The sequence below is a fragment of the Mytilus galloprovincialis genome, chromosome 3, assembly GCF_965363235.1.
Source record: "Mytilus galloprovincialis chromosome 3, xbMytGall1.hap1.1, whole genome shotgun sequence".
Taxonomy (NCBI): Eukaryota; Metazoa; Mollusca; class Bivalvia; order Mytilida; family Mytilidae; genus Mytilus; species Mytilus galloprovincialis.
The window spans coordinates 93,670,226-93,692,886 of record NC_134840.1 but is presented as its reverse complement, the minus strand read 5'-3'; the positions used below and the strand labels follow the sequence as shown (position 1 = coordinate 93,692,886).

The 22,661-nt window shown below is 30.7% G+C and overlaps 1 protein-coding gene across 3 annotated transcripts in view; it reads left to right on the top strand.

Annotated features, from left to right (window-relative positions):
• The window catches only part of LOC143069414 (mirror-image polydactyly gene 1 protein-like), a 36,774-nt gene extending 14,721 nt beyond the window's left edge, over positions 1-22,053 (top strand). For 2 of the 3 annotated variants that reach the window (XM_076244028.1, XM_076244027.1), the window contains exons 3-12: positions 831-892; positions 2,135-2,721; positions 3,240-3,348; positions 7,156-7,285; positions 7,591-7,651; positions 9,798-9,962; positions 11,366-11,446; positions 17,615-17,709; positions 18,192-18,383; positions 20,065-22,053. In XM_076244028.1, coding sequence (XP_076100143.1) covers positions 831-892; positions 2,135-2,721; positions 3,240-3,348; positions 7,156-7,285; positions 7,591-7,651; positions 9,798-9,962; positions 11,366-11,446; positions 17,615-17,709; positions 18,192-18,383; positions 20,065-20,137 — 1,555 coding nt within the window. In that variant the 3' untranslated portion in view covers positions 20,138-22,053. Of the gene's footprint in view, positions 1-830; positions 893-2,134; positions 2,722-3,239; positions 3,349-7,155; positions 7,286-7,590; positions 7,652-9,797; positions 9,963-11,365; positions 11,447-14,923; positions 14,977-17,614; positions 17,710-18,191; positions 18,384-20,064 lie in introns of all 3 variants that reach the window. The other variant, XR_012976391.1, reaches the window with a different exon arrangement.
• The last annotated feature ends 608 nt before the right edge of the window (positions 22,054-22,661 follow it).

Sequence of the window (22,661 nt, the reverse complement as noted above, 5' to 3'; positions counted from 1 at the left end):
TACGTGTAAATATGCACTTCATTTATAAAACATATAAATTCTATTTACAAATCTGTTATTTTGTATTAAATAGATAAATATTATATTTGGTAACTGTTATTCATACGCGTGTTATTCTGCTTACGAGTAAATAGTCAAATATTGAAATAACCATCTTGTTGTCTCGTCAACTTGTATATGAATTTATTACAAATGTAAATAGAATTCGATTAAAATAAATAAATTAATGTTATTTATATAGAAATTAAAATAAACACTTGTAATTTCAGGTATATTAGCTTAAGTATGTTTAGCATGTTTAATTTGTTTTTTTAATTTTCAGATACAAAAGTGGGATACAAATATACTATATTATAGCACAAGGAATATATTTTATGCGTCAATTAATATTTGTAATAAATAATTATTGATTTTGTTTTGTTCTTTTTAAATTTTAACTAAGAATTTGTAATTTTTTTAGAGCAATTTTTGAATGGATTTCAGGACATGTAATTAGGATGAAATAAATATTTTTTAGAATTGACAAACATATAATCTTAGTACATGTTGTAAGGCTGTATTTTTATTAACGATTTCCACGGAACATTTGAACATTTGTACCATAAGGTGTATTCAAACAAATTTTTAAATAAAGAACCAAATTTTAATACTTGTACAAATAAATTTGATATAATGAATGTAATTTTGAAAGAATCGTAAATTATGTTTTCTGAGCTAAGGACTTTGATATTATTGTATGGTGATTTAGCTTGACCACATTTTAAAATCTTTAACAATCTGTTTTATTTGAATTGGTTGTGATTAAAATAAATATTGATTTACACTTTCAGACCACCCAGCCCTGACCAAGTTGGACACAACAAATCAGCAAGCCAAGTAAAACGAGCTTTGGGTAGGTTGCTTTTAACACCATAAACTAGATATAAAGATGAGGAGATGTACATGTGGTATGATTGCCAATAAGAAAACTATCAACCAAGTGGATGAAAGCAATTAAAGTCAACCATAAAGCTTCAACAATGAGAAAAATCCTTACTACAGTTTAGTCAACTATAAATGGCCCAAGCATGAAAAATGTAAAACAATTCAATTGAGAAACTAACAGCCTCATTTATAACAAAACAGTTTACAAAAAACAAAAAAAAACAAACATGAACCAACAACAACCACTGAATTACAGGCTCCTGACTTGGGACAAGCACACAAAGAATGGCAGGGTAATGTTTGTGAGCTCTTAACCCTCAAAGATAGCTTATTTATATATGGTATAGTAGGAAACATGGTAAAGGACAAGGTACGATAAGGCCTGTTTTTGGTCCCTCTATTTTCTCATTTTATAAATTTTGTTTTTGAAAGCTACTTATCACGTTAAAATATTCCCTTAGGTTTGAAGTTTGTTTGAATAAACTTCAAAACCATTAATTTCAGAAAATGGGTGAGGTTAGAGGCTTAAAAGGGCATTAAAATTGTCAAAAGAAGGGAAAAAAACGATATTTGGCTATTGTTTCTTAATATTAAATAGCGTGCGCCTACGTGACCCAGAAAAAAAATATGGCGATTTACACAGCAAAAACAGTTCTCAAAACATTGGAATAAAAATTCCCGGGTCACGTTGGCACAGGAACTAAAAAAATAACAATATGTGGAAAAATCACTTGCAAAATGAATAATAATTACAATATTTGAAAAAACAGAAAGTTAACCCCCCTCACCTCACCCAGTTGCAAAATTATTGGTTTTGAAGTTCATCCAAACAAACTTCAACCCTCGGGGAAGTTTTAACATAAAAAGTAGCTTTCCAAAACAGAATTTGAAAATGATAAAAATGAGGGGCCAAAAACAGACCTTATCGTACCTTGTTCTTTATAGAAATTGGCTTTAATGAAATTTTCAAAACCATTTAAAACAGGGGAATGTATCTGTGTCATCGAAAGATCCCTATATGGATTTGGTTTTTCCTCCACCTGGTTCTATCAGCGCTGTATACAATATTCCAGTAGATTTGGATTAGACAATTCACACATTTGTTCATCTATACACATTTGTATCGAAAAATACACTCAATAATTTGTGAATTTTCAGAATATCATGCAGAAAAATAAGTTATATTCATTTGTTTTGTCTTTGTTTGCAGATTTTAAGGGCGCTGAAAGGCCAAGAAATGATAACAGTGACTCTAGCAAATCGTTTATCAATAAAAACATCATTCCTCTTACTCATTCTAATATAGTTGGATTTCCACAATATGTCAGCATGCCACAGACCCCTGTGTTATACAGACCTGGTCTGACCTCATCCTTTAGTCCAGCTGGTGCTTACTCTTACAATCTGACCTCTCCACGGAATCCATTACGTACCCCTACTGGTGCACCGAAAGTACAAAATAACGACCAACAGGATGATCAGTCAGAAAAAATGGACACGTCATTAAGTGTTAGTGAATTACACACTGAAGAACTACCTCCTCAAGAGACAGCGCGATCACAACAACCTCAGCCTCAGCAATCGTTCTTTAGACTGCCCTCACATACAATGAATGGTTACCCTTTGCCTATTAGGTCCTCGTCATTCTTACCAAACCATTCGCCTATGTATCAACCCACATCAATTACAGAATCAGTGCTTCCATCATATTCCAGTCATCTAAGTCCATCAGACCAAAATAGACAGGTGGCGCTGCTGTTGTCAGAATTAGATGCTGCAAAATCTCAAAACAAAAAGGTAACATTGCATTCATTATTTTGTTGGTAATCTCTGAAGAAAAAGTACTTTTATGAGTAAAATTGGATTTAAATTATCAAATGTACCTGTATTCGAATATGCATAATACCTATATATGTACAAATCACTCCTTCGTTGCTTAGGTTTAATCTTTGTTTAATAATGTTGTTATCAACAGTTTGCATAGAACAATTTGGGAAAAAAAATAACTGCATGCATAAAAGCCCAATGTTTATTTGTATTGTTTAAGCAAATGTCATAAATAATAATGTATGGATTTCGGAAGTTTTTCATATAAAATTTTTTTTTTATACTCACAGGCATTGATAGATTGAGTAGACTGAAAATCTTTCCAATAAGGAACTAAATTACAATGTAGTTATGGTGATGTCATGTTTGAGTCTTGCAGATTTATAATTACCAATTATTGAAAACAACTGTTAATTATTTATGGCTGCAAGTCAGTTGAAATTTATAAAAAGCATTAATACATATTTGAATATCATCTTTTTTTTTAGTTAATGGAGAAAATGATAAATATAGAACTAGATTTGGAGACAGAGAGGTTGAAGGCCAAAGTTCGAGAGGCAGATGAAAAAGGTCATACAGATGCTTCTGTGGCAGCAGGTATGAATAGAAACAATCAGTACTTTAATTGTAAGAATTGAAGAGTTGAAGAATGTCAGATATTTAAATATATGTTTGTTCATTACAAGTAATTCATTTGGAAAATAAAGGAATTTAACAAAAGTCCTGAGATCTGATACATTGTGTCAGAGATGAGGAAAAAATCTCAGATCAGAAACATTGTGTTTAAGATAAGGAGATCTTTGAGATCAGATACCTTGTCAAAGATAAGGAAACTCTCTCTGATAGATACCAATGATTTAAGATCAGTAAAATCTCTGAGATCAGATACCTTGGGCAAAAGATGAGGAAACTCTTTCAGATCAGATACCTTGGTTCAAAGATTAGGAACTATCTTAGATCAGATACCTTGGGTTAAAGATTTCTCTAAAAAATTCTCTGAAATGAGAATCATGGGTTAAAAATAAGTAAAACTCTTTGATCAGTAATCTTGGGTTAAAGATAAGAAAATTCTCTGAAATCAGAATCTTGGGTTAAAGGGTAGGAACAGTCTGAAATCAGTGTCTAAAGGTTAAAGATTAGTACACTTTCTGAGATCAGAATCATGCTTAAAAAATTAAGAAACTCAATCAGGTGAGATAAAAACTTTTGTTAAATATTAAGAAATTCACTGAGATCAGTGGTACTTTTCCCAAAAAATCTTACAACTAAAATTGATTTTAAGCTATACTGAAATATTCAAGACTCTTACAGTTTTTTTTCTCATAAGATATTTTGTGAAATGAGTGCAGAATCTTGGATTAGAGGTTAAGAAATTCTCTGAGATTAGATTATTTGGGTTAAAGATGAAGTTTTGAAATAAACTAGTTTTCTGAGTTTTATGCAAATTTTTGCATAAACTTCAATTTGATTTCAGACAAATTAATTTTCTGACATTTCATGAGAATGATTGTTTTAGTGCCTAATGCATGTTTTTAGTCAACGGTAAAGAATAATTTTGTAAAAGGATATTTCAGATGAATTTATTTCTAATTATGTTCAATTTAAATAAAATAACTTTTCTAATTTTATTTCCCCTGACCAGGTAACATTACAATACAATTCAGGTAATCTATCAACGATCTAATGTTCCCATTAAGGCTACTGTAGGTAGGGAATTCGGATATCGATCAGACAATCACGATTTATTCCGTTTCATTTTTCCTTTTAGTTATTTTGATTGATCTGTGAGAATTAATTGCCTTGCAACAGTTCCTATTAAAGGAGACTGTAATTTACGGAGATGCGACTCAATCGTGATCAACTCGTCGTAATGAGTTTGGCACATCGCTCAAATAAAACATGGTATCTCATTTCCTTTTTATCTTTTTATTTTAATCTTTATTACAACAAATTGATAATAATATAGAATGTTTACACCATATTAATGGTAAAATAGGAAAGCCCAAATGAATTAACACGGAGCGACAGTAATGGTTTGGGTCATATATAATTGGACAATTATTAGTGTCAAACGGAAGATCAAATTATTCGGTAAAATAATCCATCCCATTCTCTGCAGGTATTTGGCATAATGAAATTTTTGCATCAAAAAGATGAAAATGTATAAATGGGATCCTTTCATTAGTCGGTAGAAAATGTAGAAATGCATTTGTCAAATTTTGTTAAATTATTATCAAGACTTTGATCAATTTTCATACTGCTACTAAACGAAACTTGAGAAAAAAACTTATGATTTTGTAATACATGTATTTCACAGTTGAAATTATGTATGTGTAAACCATTTTTAGCTCACCTGGCCTAAAAGGCCAAGTGAGCTTTTCTCATCACTTGGCATCCGGCGTCCGTCGTCGTCTGTCGTCGTCGTTAACTTTTACAAAATCTTCTCCTCTGAAACTACTGGGCCAAATTAAACCAAACTTGGCCACAATCATCATTGGGGTAGCTAGTTTAAAAAATGTGTCCGGTGACCCGGCAAACCATCCAAGATGGCCGCCATGGCTAAAAATAGAACATAGGGGTAAAATGCAGTTTTTGGCTTATAACTCAAAAACCAAAGCATTTAGAGCAAATCTGACATGGGGTAGAATTGTTAAACAGGTGAAGATCTATCTGCCCTGAAATTTTCAGATGAATCGGATAACCTGTTGTTGGGTTGCTGCCCCTGAATTAGTAATTTTAAGGAAATTTTGCTGTTTTTGGTTATTATCTTGAATATTATTATAGATAGAGATAAACAGTAAACAGCAATAATGTTCAGCAAAGTAAGATTTACAAATAAGTCAACATGACTGAAATGGTCAGTTGACCCCTTTAGGAGTTATTGCCCTTTATAGTCAATTTTTAACCATTTTTCGTAAATCTTAGTAATATTTTACAAAAATCTTCTCCTCTGAAACTACTTGGCCACAATCATCTTTTGGGTTAGTAGTTTAAAAAATGTGTCCGGTGACCCGGCCATCAAACCAAGATGGCCACCATGGCTAAAAATAGAACATGGGGTAAAATGCAGTTTTTGGCTTATAACTCAAAACCCAAAGCATTTAGAGCAAATCTGACAGGGGTAAAATTGTTTATCAGGTCAACATTTATCTGCTCTGAAATTTTTAGATGAATCGGACAACCCGTTGTTGGGTTGCTGACCCTGAATTGTTAGTTTTAAGGAAATTTTGCTGTTTTTGGTCATTATCTTGAATATTATTATTGATAGAGATAAACTGTAAACAACAATAATGTTCAGCAAAGTAAGATTTACAAATAAGTCAACATGACCGAAATGGTCAATTGACCCCCTTAGGAGTTATTGTTCTTTATAGTCAATTTTTAACAATTTTCATAAAATTTGTAAATTTTTACTAACATTTTCCACTGAAACTAATGGGCCAAGTTCATTATAGATAGAGATAATTTTAAGCAGCAAGAATGTTCAGTAAAGTAAGATGTACAAACACATCACCATCACCAAAACACAATTTTGTCAAGAATCCATCTGCTTCCTTTAATATTCACATAGACCAAGGTGAGCGACACAGGCTCTTTAGAGCCTCTAGTTTTGGCAAGTGATCAGTTTTGGTCTTATTTTTATGAAGAGTTCTTTAAAGAAAATATCAGATTGTAATCATACAGCTCTATTGAAAATCACAGAAAATCTAAGGTGCAGTCACCTGACTTAAAAAGTTTCACCTAGGTGGCATGGATTTCAATGCTTACAGTCTTCATGCTGAGTGGCAGCCCAGGCTGTTAGAATTGCTCTCGGGCCTGTAAAAATCATATCTACAGGCCAACAGAATCTAACTAAAAATTTTTGAAAATTGAGCTCCGGGCCTGTAGATTTTGCAGTTCATCGTGAAGACTGTGCTTATCATATGGTTAAATTGCTTCAGGTAAATTTCAAATTCACAACGTACCAGTTGCATGAAAATAAATTACCTCTTGCATGCGTTTGGATTTAAACAGATAAATAGAAAAAAACATGTAGGAACATTTCTGTACTATTTCAAAATAATTGAATAATTTATCATGGAGCTTTAATAAATGCAATTCCGTTGATAAATTAAGATTTCTGATTCAATAAGAAGTATCGTTTGGTTCCTCTTTATACTGGTCCACTTATTCTAACATGTAGGGGAATTTTCTGGTCTTAAGTTGTTTCAATATCTAAGATTATGATTTTTTACAAGATGCCTTACGTCATAACTTTGATATATCAGTTAATTAGTACAAAATGTGTGCACCTGTTTAGGATTCATCTAATAATCCTGCCATTGAATGATTTCAGTTAATTGGTGCAAACCGTGTAAACCTGTATAGGATTCATCTAAATACCATGCCATTGAATGATTTTAGGTATGGTTCAAGAAGTCCATAAATCACAGAGGAGAAAAGAGGAGGCCATGATGGGCAGAATTAAAGTAGCCAATCAGGAGAGAGATGAGTCCATGTTCCGTCTGTCTGAAATGGAAAGACGATATGAAGAGTGTGTTTCTTAACTTGAAATTTTATTAAACAAAACTTACTAAAGTCTGTTAGTCAACAACAAATTTTTACAATTGCTGAAAAAAGAAAAGAATCAAGTAAACTGTTTTTAAAAAATGCGATAATTTTAAATTAAAAAAAGATTAGTAAACTACCTCTTTGCAGGAAAGTTTTTAGAAAATGTGACATTTTTAAGATCCCAAATCCTCCTCACTACATTCCATTAAAGTAAAAAAAGTCTTCATGATGTGCTAAAGGCTATTGGTTATTATTTTTTGGTTTAAACAGATTTTTTTTTCATTTCAGAAGTTTCAGCAGAGACAGATCTGATAGTGGGGACATGGAGGATGAATTAGATTTGGAGGAGGTGAGTAATCACCCCAACCTCCTCTTAACCTCAATAATATTCACACTTGCCACTTAATTCAAGAGTAACATTCCACCACCTCAACAATATGTGGCGCCTCAGTGGTCAAGTGGTCTAAGTAGTTACTACTGTTATCACTAGCCAATCAACACAGAGATTGGGAGTTCGAATCCCAGTCGTGTGGGTGCACTTGACTCCAATCTTAGTTGAAAAAGGTTGTCAGTTTCCCTATCAAAGGTCTGTGGTTTTCTCCAGGCACTCTGGCTTCCTCCCCCAAAAGTGGAGCTTAGAAGTGATGCTAAAACACCAACAATTAATCAATCAATCAATCAATATTCACACTTGCTGCTCCAACCCCAGGAGTTTTTATTAGAGTTATTTACCTTTGCCAAAGAAATGGTCTTTTTGCTAATTTACATCACTCAGACTGGAGAAGTCCACCCCAAAAATAAGCAAATTCCCAATAGCTTATATCAAACAGTTTAGTGGTAGGATTACTAAGTTGCTATATTATCGTCTTGGTATATATATTATTTATTTTAATTAAGAAGTCTTTCCAATTTATTCTAATATTAGATAGAATTTTTAATGAAGTTAAAAAACATTTCTATCATCCTCTCATCAGTAAAAATGTGAACTATGAGATAGCTTAAGACATTTTTATAGAAGTAGATTTTTACCTTATCTGGACTACTCCATGTAGATGTAACAATTTTTTCCGTTAAAGTCAAAATTGACCTCCCTCCTAGCAAACAATTTAGTAACTGACTTATGTTCTAATATTTACAGATAATTTATTTATTGTTTGAAAAATATGGTTTAAAATATTAAATTTTTAAGATACTTATATCATGATCTACCAGAAAACGTAATCAGTCTGTTATTCTTAAGGATATTATATTGATCTTCAAAATTCCAACTGATTTAAGCAGGATCGGAGAAATATGATGTTCCTTGACCGTGGATTGTATGTGATTAAGACGAAGTTCTGCCGATGTAATTTGCTGAGTTCCCACTCGACCCCGCAGTAAAATAATGATTGATCTTTATTATTTCACCTTATATCTTCATTCTGACGATTGCTTGTCAGATCCACTGACTTATTTCATGTTATTTAAAGTTGAGGAGAAATTTCATCCTTTGCAGAACTAATTACTCTTGCTTGGAATGTCTTTAAACTGCTCAATATCCATGACAAAGATTTATAAGGTACATCCCTGTTATAGATTAAAATCGGCAAAATATGAGCGCTACTCAAGAACAATTTATGAAATGTATTGATTTGCCGTTGCTTTTTAATTCAAGATGAGAATGAAATATGGCGTTGAAATGAGAAAATTGAAGACAAAGATCACAGACCAATGATATTTACGATTTATCCCAGATGCCTTTGATATGGAAGATTGTTACGTTTTTATTTGTCAGTCGTATTTCACATAAAAGGAAATTGTGACAATTCGCAGTGTAATAAGCTCTTCAGAAATCTATAAACAAATGTTTTATCTTCAGCCAAGCTGTTAAATTCTCCCAAGGTTTTTTAATCTCTGTTATAGAAATCTACCTCATACAAGCTCGTCTCGGGAGAAAGTCGACTTTAAAGCATTCATATGTTCTAGATATTACTTGCTTTCTTACAAAACATTTTTTGAATTTTTAGTTGCTGTGTTAATTGTGTCAGATTTTTGAGTCCCTAATTTTGTTTGGGCGAAAGGAGAAATTTATTATTTTTAAAGTTGTCAGTTCTTTAAAAACATTCCTCTTAATCTAGCGTGTACCAAGGTCATGAAGAGCTTTTGACCTGCATTATTTATGAGGCCAAAATAAATGTCTCCTAATAATGTAAATTCATAAACATGATGACTTTTAGATAAATTGTTATGTTTGGTAAAACAAAATTAGAATTATATAATAGGCTCTGACATCATATTTGTGTATATTTTATACATCATATTTGATTTATACTTTTTCCTAAAGTTTGTTTATTTCTTCATCAAATTGTGGTCTCTGCTCTCATTTTTCTTTGCCTTTTACTGGTTTGGTCATATTGATGGATTTACTTCTCATTTCTTTTAACATCATGTCGCAGACCTTTGGTTAAAGCAGTAAAACATTTTCTGTTATAAAAAAAATTGTGTACTTTTTTCAGAATTTTGACCATTTAATGTCCAGAGTTGGTCAGTATGATTTCCCAAATGTACATGAATACAACTCCTTAGCACAGAAATTAGAACAGATGAAACAGAGACAGAGAGAGATTGCTTCGGATGAGATGCAGGCCATATTAGAGCAAAGAGATCTGGCACTGGCTAAGGTATCAAACATTTATATATGAAAAATTAAAAAAAAAAACAAAAGAAAACCCAAATTTATCAAACATTTAAAATATCTGTTAAAAAAATTGCTTACATATAAGTGAGAAATAAACAAAGAATGTTGGAATCAAAAGTGCTTAAGGGGGTAGACCTTGGTTCAGGGAGATAACTCTTTAAATCAGTTAAGCGTTTGTAAAAGTCAAGTTCATCAATGTATTATAAGCATTTACCTGAAACAGATTGAAAATAATTTATGTAACCTAGAAGCTTAGAATATATTTTTGAAAATGGTTGACACAAACGTACTGATGATTTTAAGAGTTATTTCCCTTAACCTAGATCCACCTCCTTAAATTTTTTTATGCCCCACCTACGATAGTAGAGGGGCATTATGTTTTCTGGTCTGTGCCTCCGTTCGTCCGTCCGTCTGTGCCTCCGTTCGTCCGTCCGGTTTTTGGTCGAGGTAGTTTTTGATAACTGAAGTCCAATCAACTTGAAACTTAATACACATGTTCCCCATGATGTGATCTTTCTAATTTTAATGCCAAATTATAGTTTTGACCCCAATTTCATGGTCCACTGAACATAGAAAATGATAGTGCAAAGTTCAGGTTAAAGTTTTTGGTCAAGGTAGTTTTTGATGAAGTTAAAATTACATCAACTTGAAACTTAGTACACATGTTCCCTATGATATGATCTTTCTAATTTTAATTCCAAATTAAAGTTTTGACCCCAATTTCACGGTCCACTGAACATAGAAAATGATAGTGGGAGTGGGGCATCCGTGTACTATGGACACATTCTTGTTGAGATTCAATAACCAGTTTCACAAAACATCTTAAGACTAAAGTGGATCATTTGTTGTGGACAATTCAGTATACTAACTATCAACTTATAGACCTTAGATTTTTTGTAAATCTGACCATAGCTGTTTAAAAGTATAAAAATTTTTCACTTGAGTCATTATTAAGGTACAAAAGAAGGGGATAATTCTTTTTAATTTATTTTAAAAGCAAGGTTTCATGAAAATCTTACTCAAAGACTGCCCTTCAAACAAAACATGTTTGAAAAATTTTTTTTTTTTACTCAGCAGAGGTGTTTCTGTCTATAGGAAGCTGATACAATGAAGACAAAAAAAGTGAACAATTGAATGTCTTCTGTTGTAAGATTCAGGTGTCAGTTTCACAACAGAAACTTAAGACTTAGATTTATCGTAAGTCATGAACAATTCAGTGTATTTACGACCAATCTTAGTCGTAAGTTTTTTTTGTGAAACTGACTCCAGCTCTTTGGTTAACATTCTGTCTGAAAATTTGTTAATCGAAAAGAAAAGGTAATCCTGAAACTATTTTACTTTCTTAAAAGAAAATGTCATGCTTATCTTTTCAATTTCATTTTTTAGGCTAGAAAGTTAGAAGAAGAATTAATGAAAAGACAAAGAGAAGATACATTTAACAATTCAAACTCAGAACAAAATCTTTTGGTAAGTATAAATTCAACAAGAATTTTACAAAAAGAAACCCATATTTTATCAGGAAGAAACTAAAAGTTTAACTTGAGGAAGAAAATATTGGAAGCTCTCTAAAATAGAGGAAGATTTTTCAGGGTTCAATGTGAATTTGTCAAAACATTTAGAATTTGATGGATTAGTGAAAGTGATCTATCACTGAATCCGATGAAAATAAATCTGGTTAAACCAGAAAAGTCTTACGTGTATTAAATATAGAAACTCACACGTGTTTTCAAGTGTTAAATTAAAAATTTAATAAAATAAAAGATTTGCACACCTTTTTTTCATTTCCTTAACTGATCTTGTAAATTTGTCATAGAAATCCGCCAAAACACATGTTTCCATTATTTAGACAATCATAAAAAATCTTAGATTGAAATAGATTTGTATTCCGTAGAGAAGTTAAACCCTCTGTAAATCATTAGCTTATTTACTCCAAATAAATTTGTTTTATGAACAATTCTTTAACAATGCAGAAAATGTCAGCCGTTTACTACCTAATCCTTTGCAAATATCAGAGATTTGGGGAAGATTATGTTATTGGATCGGTCGCTGTTTTCGTATTCACATTAAATTGAATTTGGATATTTAATGCCCGGTGAAATGGATTTGATATAAGCTAAAACAAATAATTTTTTCTTCTGTACAATGTGTAAATAAAAAAACTTGTCAAAATTTCTCCATTTAAAACCAATCCAAAGTATGAATATAAGTATTTGACAATCAATCTCGTACCGTTTAGGGTTTCCATGCAAAAATGAAGGAAACTGTCTTTTTTTCCAGAAAGGGTTGCTTCCTTCTTCCTAAATTGTTATTAATTGCTATACTTGAAATTTCATTTGACAGAATATTTATTATCAGTGCTATTTTCCATTTTTTTCTGCACTATCCCTTCCTTAGTTTTGAATTTTTTCCCTGTTTCGGCTAATCATTCTTCCATTGTTTATAAAATAAATGAGTTAGGCATTGTTACGATGACAAATTAATATATTATTGATTGTTTACTGCCATATCTTCACATTATAGCTAGCTATATAGTTAGAGACGATAAATTGTGGATTTACTCAGCAAAATCTTTATCAGTAAAAATCAGGAAAATTTTAACAAACAAAAATTATCTAATTAAAGTTTGCAAAGAAGTCATATGTTAGCAATATTTTTGAAATTCAAGATTTTTTCCCTTTATGAAACAAAATATAAAATATGAGCAATGGTAATATCCTGTCTTCCTGATACAATTGAGGGGGGGCGTGGGTTCTAAGTTATCCCCAAACTTATGTATTTTTTAGCAATTATTTCAGAGTTTTGATCTCATTCAGTCAAAATTTATTATTGCGTAATTTCTCCTGAATCCACCCTTTTTATAAATTCTGGGTCTGTCACTGTCACTTAACTCTGATCATCTGTTACACAACATAATATGTTATCCTCTATAATAAACAAAACAAACCTATATGATATAACACAATAGTTAAAGTATCATACAAAGCAAATATCTTATCTTAAACCCAGCTTAGTCCTAATACCAAAAAAAAGACCTGTGTTCAAGTCTGATGTCAAAATTTATGTTTGCACCCTAAAGTACAGTTTCTAGAAAGTTTTGTTTTTAGAATATAAATGAGTTGCATTCTTTTAAATTCTTATGATTTGTTTTCTAAATTCTCTTTATCAAATAAGACAGATGTTAGTAATGGTAAACGGACAGAAAGTCACAGGACAAAAAGTCACAGGACTTAAAGTCACAAATTTGGTAGGACAAAAAGTCACAGGACAAAAAGTCACAAATAATCTGTTGACAATTATTTGAATATATAAGAAAAATATCTTGAAATATTTACTTTTTAATACATATATTCATATTAAAGTGTAGGAAATGTGTCATTATACTTGAAAAATGAAGATTTATTTAATTTTAATCATGCAAAGGGTATATTTCTTGGCACCATGAAGCCATTTAAGTGCAAAGCCACGTTGACATTTTGTTTTTTTAACAATTATTTGATCATCTTTGATATTTTTTGCATAAATTTTGTTTACAATGTTGGTTTATATACAATAGTTAAAAAAAATACAAAAATATTCTTGTAGAAATAAGTGTTTTTTATTCAAAGAAAATTTTCAGAAAAAATGAATTGTGATTTTTTGTCCTGTGACTTTTTGTCCTGTGACTTTTTGTCTGTGACTTTTTGTCCTGTGACTTTCTGTCCTACATTCGTTAGTAACTATATCTTTGTCATATTACCAAAATGTGGACGTTCTTTGAAAGCCATATGGTTGGTACTTTGAAATTATTATAGAAAATTTGGATCCAAGGAATAATAATAAATCAGTAGTAATTTGTATGTGTTAAACACTGATTTAAAGTATATGTTGAAATTGCAACTTAAAATACAATCATAAATCTGAAGAAAATATCTATTAAAGATATAAATAAGAATAAACACTCAATCTTTTTTCGTTTGAAGTGTTTTCCACAACCCTTTCAAAGTGTTATAAATAAATCTGTTCTTTTACTTTTATACGAGATATTATAAAGATAAAAGCAGATAATTTGTAAAATTGAAAATATTGAAAATTGGATAAAAGGAGAATTTTGTGGAGAAATCTTTGAAAAGATAGATAAAGAAAGACATTGATTACGTGATACTAGTGGTTTTACCTGAAGATTTACCTGAGATAATAAACGGTCATCTATCAAATGACAGCTTTATTAACTCAATAAATATTGATAGATTTAGGTATTTATGACGGGGTTTTGTTTTATCAAACTATTTAACGTGTCATCTGGACCAAGCTTTTATTTTTATATGATTCCTTATCAGTAATTATTGAGGGATACAATCATCAATGAGAAATTTAAAGCCTCAATATGTTGCTGAAATTCATTATGAGGTTGAGATGAATTATGAAGAAATTTATTATAATACTAGTAGAACATGAGAATTTCCAGCTATGAATTCGAATCTGTGCAGATTTTTGTGAGGGTTAAAATTGAAATTTGAGAAAAAATTGCAACCAGTATATTAAAAAATAAAAATTATGTATGAACAAAATGATGAAATTAGGGAAATCCCAAGTTATTTGTAAGCTCAGAATTCTATCACATCAGTGATGTTATATTAGATTTCGTTGTACATATAGTATCAAAGAGGAAAATTTCTTGCAAATAAAATCTAGTACACAATGTGGAAAAATAGAACTCCTAGTCAAATCCACCAAAAAATGTGAAATCCTTAAAGTTTGCAGAGCACTAAATACTTGATCAAATCACATTCTTGTTCAAAACTATACATCAAACTGAAGTAAAATGATAGATGGAGAGAGAAAGAAAAATAAAAAAAACTCAAAATTTAAAATCAATATTTCAGTGTAATATCAAAATATTTGAGCCAGTTAGTGTGTTCTGCAGTGTTACTAAGAGATGATTAAAATGTTTTATTTCTAACATAGTCTTCTGCCTCTGACCAGCCAGTACGACTTCCCACGCCCCCACCTTCCCCACGGTAAGTTAGTTTGGGTCGGGCTTCTGTGTGATTGATTTTCATAGATTTGTGTGGATCAGGTTTTTAGAAGTATTAAATCACAGGTTGATAGGTATTTTGTATTTTGAAGGTCATGGTGTCTTGATTATATTTTGGTAGATAATTGTAGAATTTACTAATATTAGAAACGGATGGATGCACTTTCTTCCAAAACAGATTTGAATAGATTGTTAATTGATATAGGTGTGCTGAGTAAAGAAGTTCAAGACCAAGTGATGCATTTTTCTGTTTAAATTTGACTCTGGTTTTATTCAGAAGTTCTTTCATTTGAATTTCATTTCATTTAATTTTAAAAAAGGACAATTTTAATTCTCAGGATTCGTTTAATTTTAACTTTTTATACGAATTAATGAGATGAGAAACATTTAATTAAAGAAAAAAAAAAGAAGGGAAAAAAAGAAGCCTAAAGGTAATTTCTTGTCAGAGGGATTATATCAAATTTAAATGTAGAATTAACAAACAACATGTTATATCATTAAAATGACAGAAGAACATAATATGTAAATTATATGAGAATTAATGACAACTTTGTTTAACGGTATTTCACGACACAATTGAAAAGTAAATAAAACTTTTAGAGGCCATTATCATGTTGTCTATACTCGAGGAGCAATGAATGAAGTTTGTTTGTCGAATGTTTAAGGCAGTGTTTGCCAATAGATCGTAGTACAAGCTAACGAGTGTTGACACAAATTGGCCTTCCATACACGTTAGGTAAATATGTTTTGTATATAACTTGTGAACACATCTCGCTAGCAAACAGAACAAGTAAATAACATTGATGACTTAAATAATCATCTGAGATAAAGTAAAAGTATCATGTTAACGAACTTCTCTAATGTTGGTGGTCCGATTGTTTACATATCATCACTTTTACTTTTCATTTTGTCCCGTCATATGATTTTTAATGAAGTTTAAAATTCCTGGGAAAACTTGTTATGAAGGTGGTGATCGCTCTCGTTTGTCATTGCCGAGTGTTTGTTAAATCTACCTTATGTAAATTTGTTTTACCGAGCTTTTTATCAAATTCATCATGTTCGAATTGTTGTATTTTTGTTTGCGTAAACTAACAGGGCTTGACCCAAACCACTTGTTTAGGTCTGACAATCAGCTCGATACCGATTGGACGAGAGACAGGTGATTTATAATGGTAGACAAATGATTTGTTAATAGACAGACACATATATTGTTAAAACCATTGCACAATACGTTTCCAAGTTTTAATACTTAACCAAATGCAGATAGACCCAATATTATCAGATGTAAATAAAAGTTGTAAATTCTTTATGATGCCATTTAATCTATAGAAACCATTTAATTTGAGGCATGGATTAGTAGCCATTGATTGGCCTTTTTACGATCGGTAATGTAGGGATCTACCTGCCATAATTATCATGGCCGTCTTACATAATAGAATGAAATGGACATTGGACGGGATTTTCTGCTGTATACCCGGTTGTTATGGTGGTCACCTGACACTAGTATTAATAGATTAGCTAAATTATATCACAAGATAGTTAATAACACTCAGTTATTATCTATAAACTTCATTATTATTCATAATAAAAATTCCATTTTACAAAACATTGGTGGCAGTGAGTCATATATGTTACTTTATTAATGTAGAAAATGTTAAGAAAGTGGTTAATTAAATGTGCATTTCCCATCAAACTTGGTATGCTGATTTCCACCCAAAAAATCTTCGTTATAACATTAACGCTCACATTATAAAAGTATGGTATACATTTGTAGTTGAATGTTTATTGTTTAAAGTGTACTAAATTCATATGTACTTCAAAAAGCTTTTATAAAGTCATTGAGTTATTAATTCCAATATATGTAGTTAAATTATAGCTTTCATTCAGCAACATTGATTTTGTGTTGGATAAGAAATAAGAACTTTAAGTGACCTGACCTCTAAACAAAACAAACAATATAGGATCTTTGTTTTCTTTTTTTTTTTATATAAATCCTTTCTTTACAATTTCAAAGCTAACATCTGGACTATTATAACATTGAACTTATTTTACATTGAGTGCCAACAGTGGTGTAAAACCAAGAAAGGATAAAAAATGAAAGAGTCCTAGTTCATCCGCCCCCATTATTTCTTTTTTTTTTCTGTCTAAAACCAAAAATTGTTTTAAAGTACATTGCATGTTTTATGTATATCTATAAATATTGTATAGTATATAGATCTACCTTTTTTCTACTCCAAACCAATAAGACATAGGTAATAATTAGACATTTAATTGATTTTTTCTTTCGCCTGTTGAAAAGTTGAAATCATTAAAATAATTCTCTTTCTTTCTCTTTTTTGAGTATAGATAAGATATTTTTTCAGGACATGAAGTTTTTATTAAATTTTTGAAAGAATCATTCTGCTGTGGTATAAATGATACTTAGAAAGGAGTTTCACTTTTTAAAAATATTTTTTTTTAAACTTTCATATTACTTCAAATGGGACAACAAAAATCTTAAAATAATCCTTGTAGTACAATTTACCAAAATCAACAGCCAACACCTGTCTCCCTTGAAAATTAATCTTAACAAAATAACTAAATGTTTGCCATCTTTTATTTACATTTTTTTTGGTTTACAGGCAGAATTGGACATTGTTAAAAAAGAGCGCGAACTGGCACTTGCGAAAGTTAGACAGCTCAAGGATGAAAATGAGACAATACGCATTTACTACAGGTAGGAGCTTTTATATATAAGAATCACTCCTTCCTTTTGAATATATCTTTTTTTTTGTAGGGATCAAGTCCAGTTATAAGGGACTATTGATGATGAAAAGATGTATTTGGAGGGTATTGGATGCTAATTTTACAGTTGTCTTTTTATTTTGTTGAAAGATTTTAAATGATTTTTAAAATAAAATTGTACACTGATATCGTCTCTATATTTTTTTTTCAAAAGTAAAATTTTAAGTCCTATTTGTTTCTTTAAGCAATTCAATTCAGTAATCCATGATTTTGAAGAAATAAATATTTTGTGAGTTTTTAATGCATGGTTGAAAATATTCAATTGAAATTTTGAGGGGATCTTCAAACCATGCTAATATGTTCTGGAAACCTCTTTGACTGTACATACAATTCATTGAAATCAATAAATCAATAAATCAGTCCATCGGTTGATGAAGCCAGTCAGTCATATTTCCTATTTTATATTTTTTGTAGCCTCCACAAGTCCCTCTCCCAGGAATCCATTCATCAGGTCAACAACACACTCCATGTCAACCAATCAAAACTAAAAGAAAATAACACGTTAGTGGCAGAGTTACAGGATGCCACTGTACATCGGGACCAACTTCAGGCAGATCTTGATAAACGGGACAGAAAACTGGAAGAGACAGCAGCACAAATTAAAAAGTAAGCAGCGTTTTGTAGCCTTACCATGAATTTAATATTTTAACTGTTTGGTTTGATAAACAATTTTATTTTGATCAAAACTTGAGAAAGGTATATCTATAAATTAAAGGACATGTAGTTTCTTACATGTAACGAAACTGTTTCATTTTGTCTTTTTTTACCCTTTGAAGTGCAATATTTCCTGACTCGAGCACCTCTTTGAACCTGATGCAAGATCAATGATATGATTTATTACGAGCAAAAATTATTCCAAATAGTTAAGATTTATTATTAACCTTAAACTCTAGATCTTGAAAAACTGTGTCTTGAAACTTGCATAGATTAAAAACTATTGTATAAAAAATCGGAGCTCTACACTTAGCCTCTACTCAAGAAACCCAAGTAATAATGTCACGGTCCTCTGTTATGTTATATTTTTTTTTTATAAATGACCATTTATAATCATTTTATTGAATGGTAGCTTGATCTTTAAATGGCAATATTTTACGATTGTTTGGTGGCTAATGGTATCGGTAATGGGAGGCTTTAAACAACAATAGGTGATTTATTCTGCAAGAGTTATATTGTTATCTCCCTTCAAAACTATAATTACCCCCAACAATTGTCCAGCTGTGAATGAAGTTCGTAAGTCATCGCAGAGACACGATAGAGGTGTAACCTTAAACACTCGATGATATCCTCATTTCAATCCAATTGTATGCCGAAACATCCTCTTCAAAAACTAAATAGATGTCAATTAACTTTTAAAAATGTTACCTTTCTTTAAGACCGAATAATAAGTATTTTTCTAAAGGAGGCTATTGACCTTTCTAATTGACCAAATTTATTATGTACCAAAAACTTAGATGTAATTGTCATTAATATAATCGACATTTTTCCTACTCAGATATTAATGAGTTAATTTTTTTACTATTTACTTAAAATATTTGTGGTTTAGTTTCTTTTTCTTTTTAAAAGTATCAAACCATAGATGACAAACAATTTTTTAATGTTTTTTTGTCTCATATGGTTAAAATTTGTCATCTGCAGAAAAAATAGATTTGTAAAGTTTTATCTGTAAACATCAAAAGCAAGCTTTAGCACAGTTTAAAATTTAGAAGCCAACTATGAGCTCTGAAGCCTACCTATCATTTCTTTTAGATCAAAATTTTCATTTTTATACTGGTTGTAAGCCAATTAACATGAACAAGGCATGGTTACCAATGATGTTTTTATAGCTATATTCTAACTTATCTTTAGAGGATACTTCCATCTATCTGACATTTTAGAGTGGTCTCTCAAGGCAATTCATCCAGGGGCTATTGTCCAATACTCCATTAACCCAAAATGTAGAGTGTTTATTGTGAAAACTTATGACATTGTGAGTTTGACACAAGAAGATGGCAGTGTTTAAAAGAGATTCTACTGTATATTATGAAGATTTATTTCCTTATGAACTGGTTTTCTGATTCTACTATACACAATGAAAAGTTGGACTTTGTTAGCTGATTTTCAAAAGATTTTGAGGCCATACCATGTTTAGAGCCCTAAGTGGTATTATCAATATCACCGTAGCTTTTATTTTTGAATGATATTTTTTTCTTACCATGAAATTGAGATGAATTGTTGCTTCATGATTGTGAGAAATACTGGTACTTTTATGCAATCACTAATGTCAAGTACTATATCCTTTTTATTTCAGACTTGAAAGATTGGTAACAGTGTTAAGGAAGAAACTCAGACATACAGACTCATCAGAAGATATTACTTCATAAAGAAAAGGAGGGACACATTTTTTTTAAATAAATGAGGGCCAAAAATTATGTATCAGGAAGGTGGGACTACATTACATGTATTTCATAATAAGGGTGAAACAAAGCAGAAGAACAAAAATTGATGAACAATTACAGTAAAAATAATCCATGAAGAAGCAGATGGGGATAGTGCTTGATAAATTCTGACTTCACTGGGGCACTCCATAATGCAACATTTATGTATGCGAGCACAAAAAGTGGCACCAACATGGTTGAATAAGACCTGCTACTTTGGAAGATTTGGTGTGCAACCTTGCGACCTGAAGAACAGTAATGATCATATATATGTGTGCTTGATTGTGTATGATTTGTACTGTTTACTATTTTTATATCATTGAACTTTTGTGTTCTAAGTCTCATATGTTTCTTGAAAATAGATGCAATATAATCAATTGCAATATGTGATTTATCTTTTCATAACATTTTGGAAGATGGGTATATTTTTATAATTGCAGTATTTTTTTATGGTGTTAACTTTAATTTAATTTTTTTTCTTATGCATGTTTTTGTCTAATTGTGAACTTCAGTTTTCACCTTTTACAACAGAAACTGTTAGTATTTTTCCAATATTTGTATTTACATTTCCATGTTTTTACAATAATCTAGTTTATATATTAATCTTACAAGATAAATTGTTAATTCTTTGGACAAGTGCTGGCAATGCTATGAAATGCCAGTTTTAAAATTTATCATAGAATAAATCTTTTCTCTCTTTTATAATTTTCATAAATGTCTACAAGGTGCTATTGTCTCCAATCTGTTTTTGTCCCATTTTATTGATATTATGCTATATTATTTTGATTAAGGAACTAAGAATATTTTTCTTTAATTTCTTTGCTATATGTGCTGATTCCAAATGTTTACTGCCTTATATATTTTTGGTTGTGAATTAATTTTTTTGTTAATTTGTTGTAGTAATATTTACTTGCCTTTTGTGATATTATCTTATTGCTATTTTATTGTTAATTGTCGTTTATTTTTAAATATTTAAAGATTTTTTTTACATATATTTAAATTTGCAATACATGTATATATTATATATATATATATAATTATTTATATCTACGTCTTCTTCAACTGCAATCCAAACCCTTTTTGATCAATTATATTATTTTGACGTTTCTCGTTTTACCTGATTTATTATGGCACAAATTTTTCATGACATTTTTTAAAGTAGATTTTTACTTACCCATACCTGCCAACTGTCACTATTTGCGGGGGATTTCCCCCATTGAGGCTCCCAAATTGAAATTTTGAAAGATCAATTTTGTCCACAATTTAAACAAAACAATTAATTTTACAATGACATAAGGCTTACAAAAGTATGAAGAAGCCAAAAAACAACATTAAAATGTATTTCCAGGCCCCCTAGAAGGTTTTTTAGGACTATGACAGCCATCTTGCACTCAAAACCCCCATGGACATTTTGAAAAGTTGGCAGGTATGCTTACCAGTATTAATATAGGTAACCAAATTCTTTCAAAATATCTTTTGAAAATATTATATTTCTTGTTAACTTAAAATAATTGTTTTTAAATTGCAGATATTTAATCCAACAATTAAATATTTTTATATATTAGCTTAAATTTAATTTGAAGAACCAGTAGGCGTATTTATTTAACTTAATTATTCTGTAAACTAAATTATATCAAGTAGCCTCGCTTTAGCAACCTGAATTAATGGGAGATAATTCAAATTGTCTCCCATAGCTAATTTTCCCAAGGGAGATAACTATTTGTTGTTACTTTTATTCTGTAGAAAAAATATATTTACATCAGAAATCCTCAATTTATGTTTATCCTAACATTCCGTCCCCATTTACAACCCAAAGATATATCTGTGTGTAATATGAATCAGAAATAAAATATAACAAATTATCATTGTTGCTTAATGCATTGCAGGGTTTCATGACCTATCAGTGTAAGGTATGGTACTGATGATTTTAGTTTTATTATTCTGTTTCTTCAGGAAAATTCAAAAGTTCATTAGAAACTGACCACTCCATGGCAGAAAAAAAGGCCATGAAAAGAAAAACAAGTTGATGAAATTCTGCATAGAAAATTAAAAAAAAACCTGAGCAACATGAATCCCACCACCTTAGTGTCATCTCAGGTGCTACAGTTGGGTGAACAAATCCTGCTCCACAGGCACCAATCATATTGCTCATGATGATTTAAAAATCTCATTCTTCAGTGATGTCACAATCAAAGAACTGGATTGTTGTTGCAACAATTAGAGCATATTCATGTAAATGCAGATATTATATATATCAGTCGACCAACACATAAAGGCATCTGTAAAACTTATAATGGAATGATTTCTACATAGCCACTCGAAACCTCTTGAAATCCAAGGAAATCATGACCAGAACTGCAAGCTCTGAAATGAAAAGCTGCTTGACTATTGCTTCACAGAAATGGAAAGTTAACAATTGGGAAACTGAATCATCCCTTTTGGTGTAAAGTAAGTTCTTTATAGATTGAGA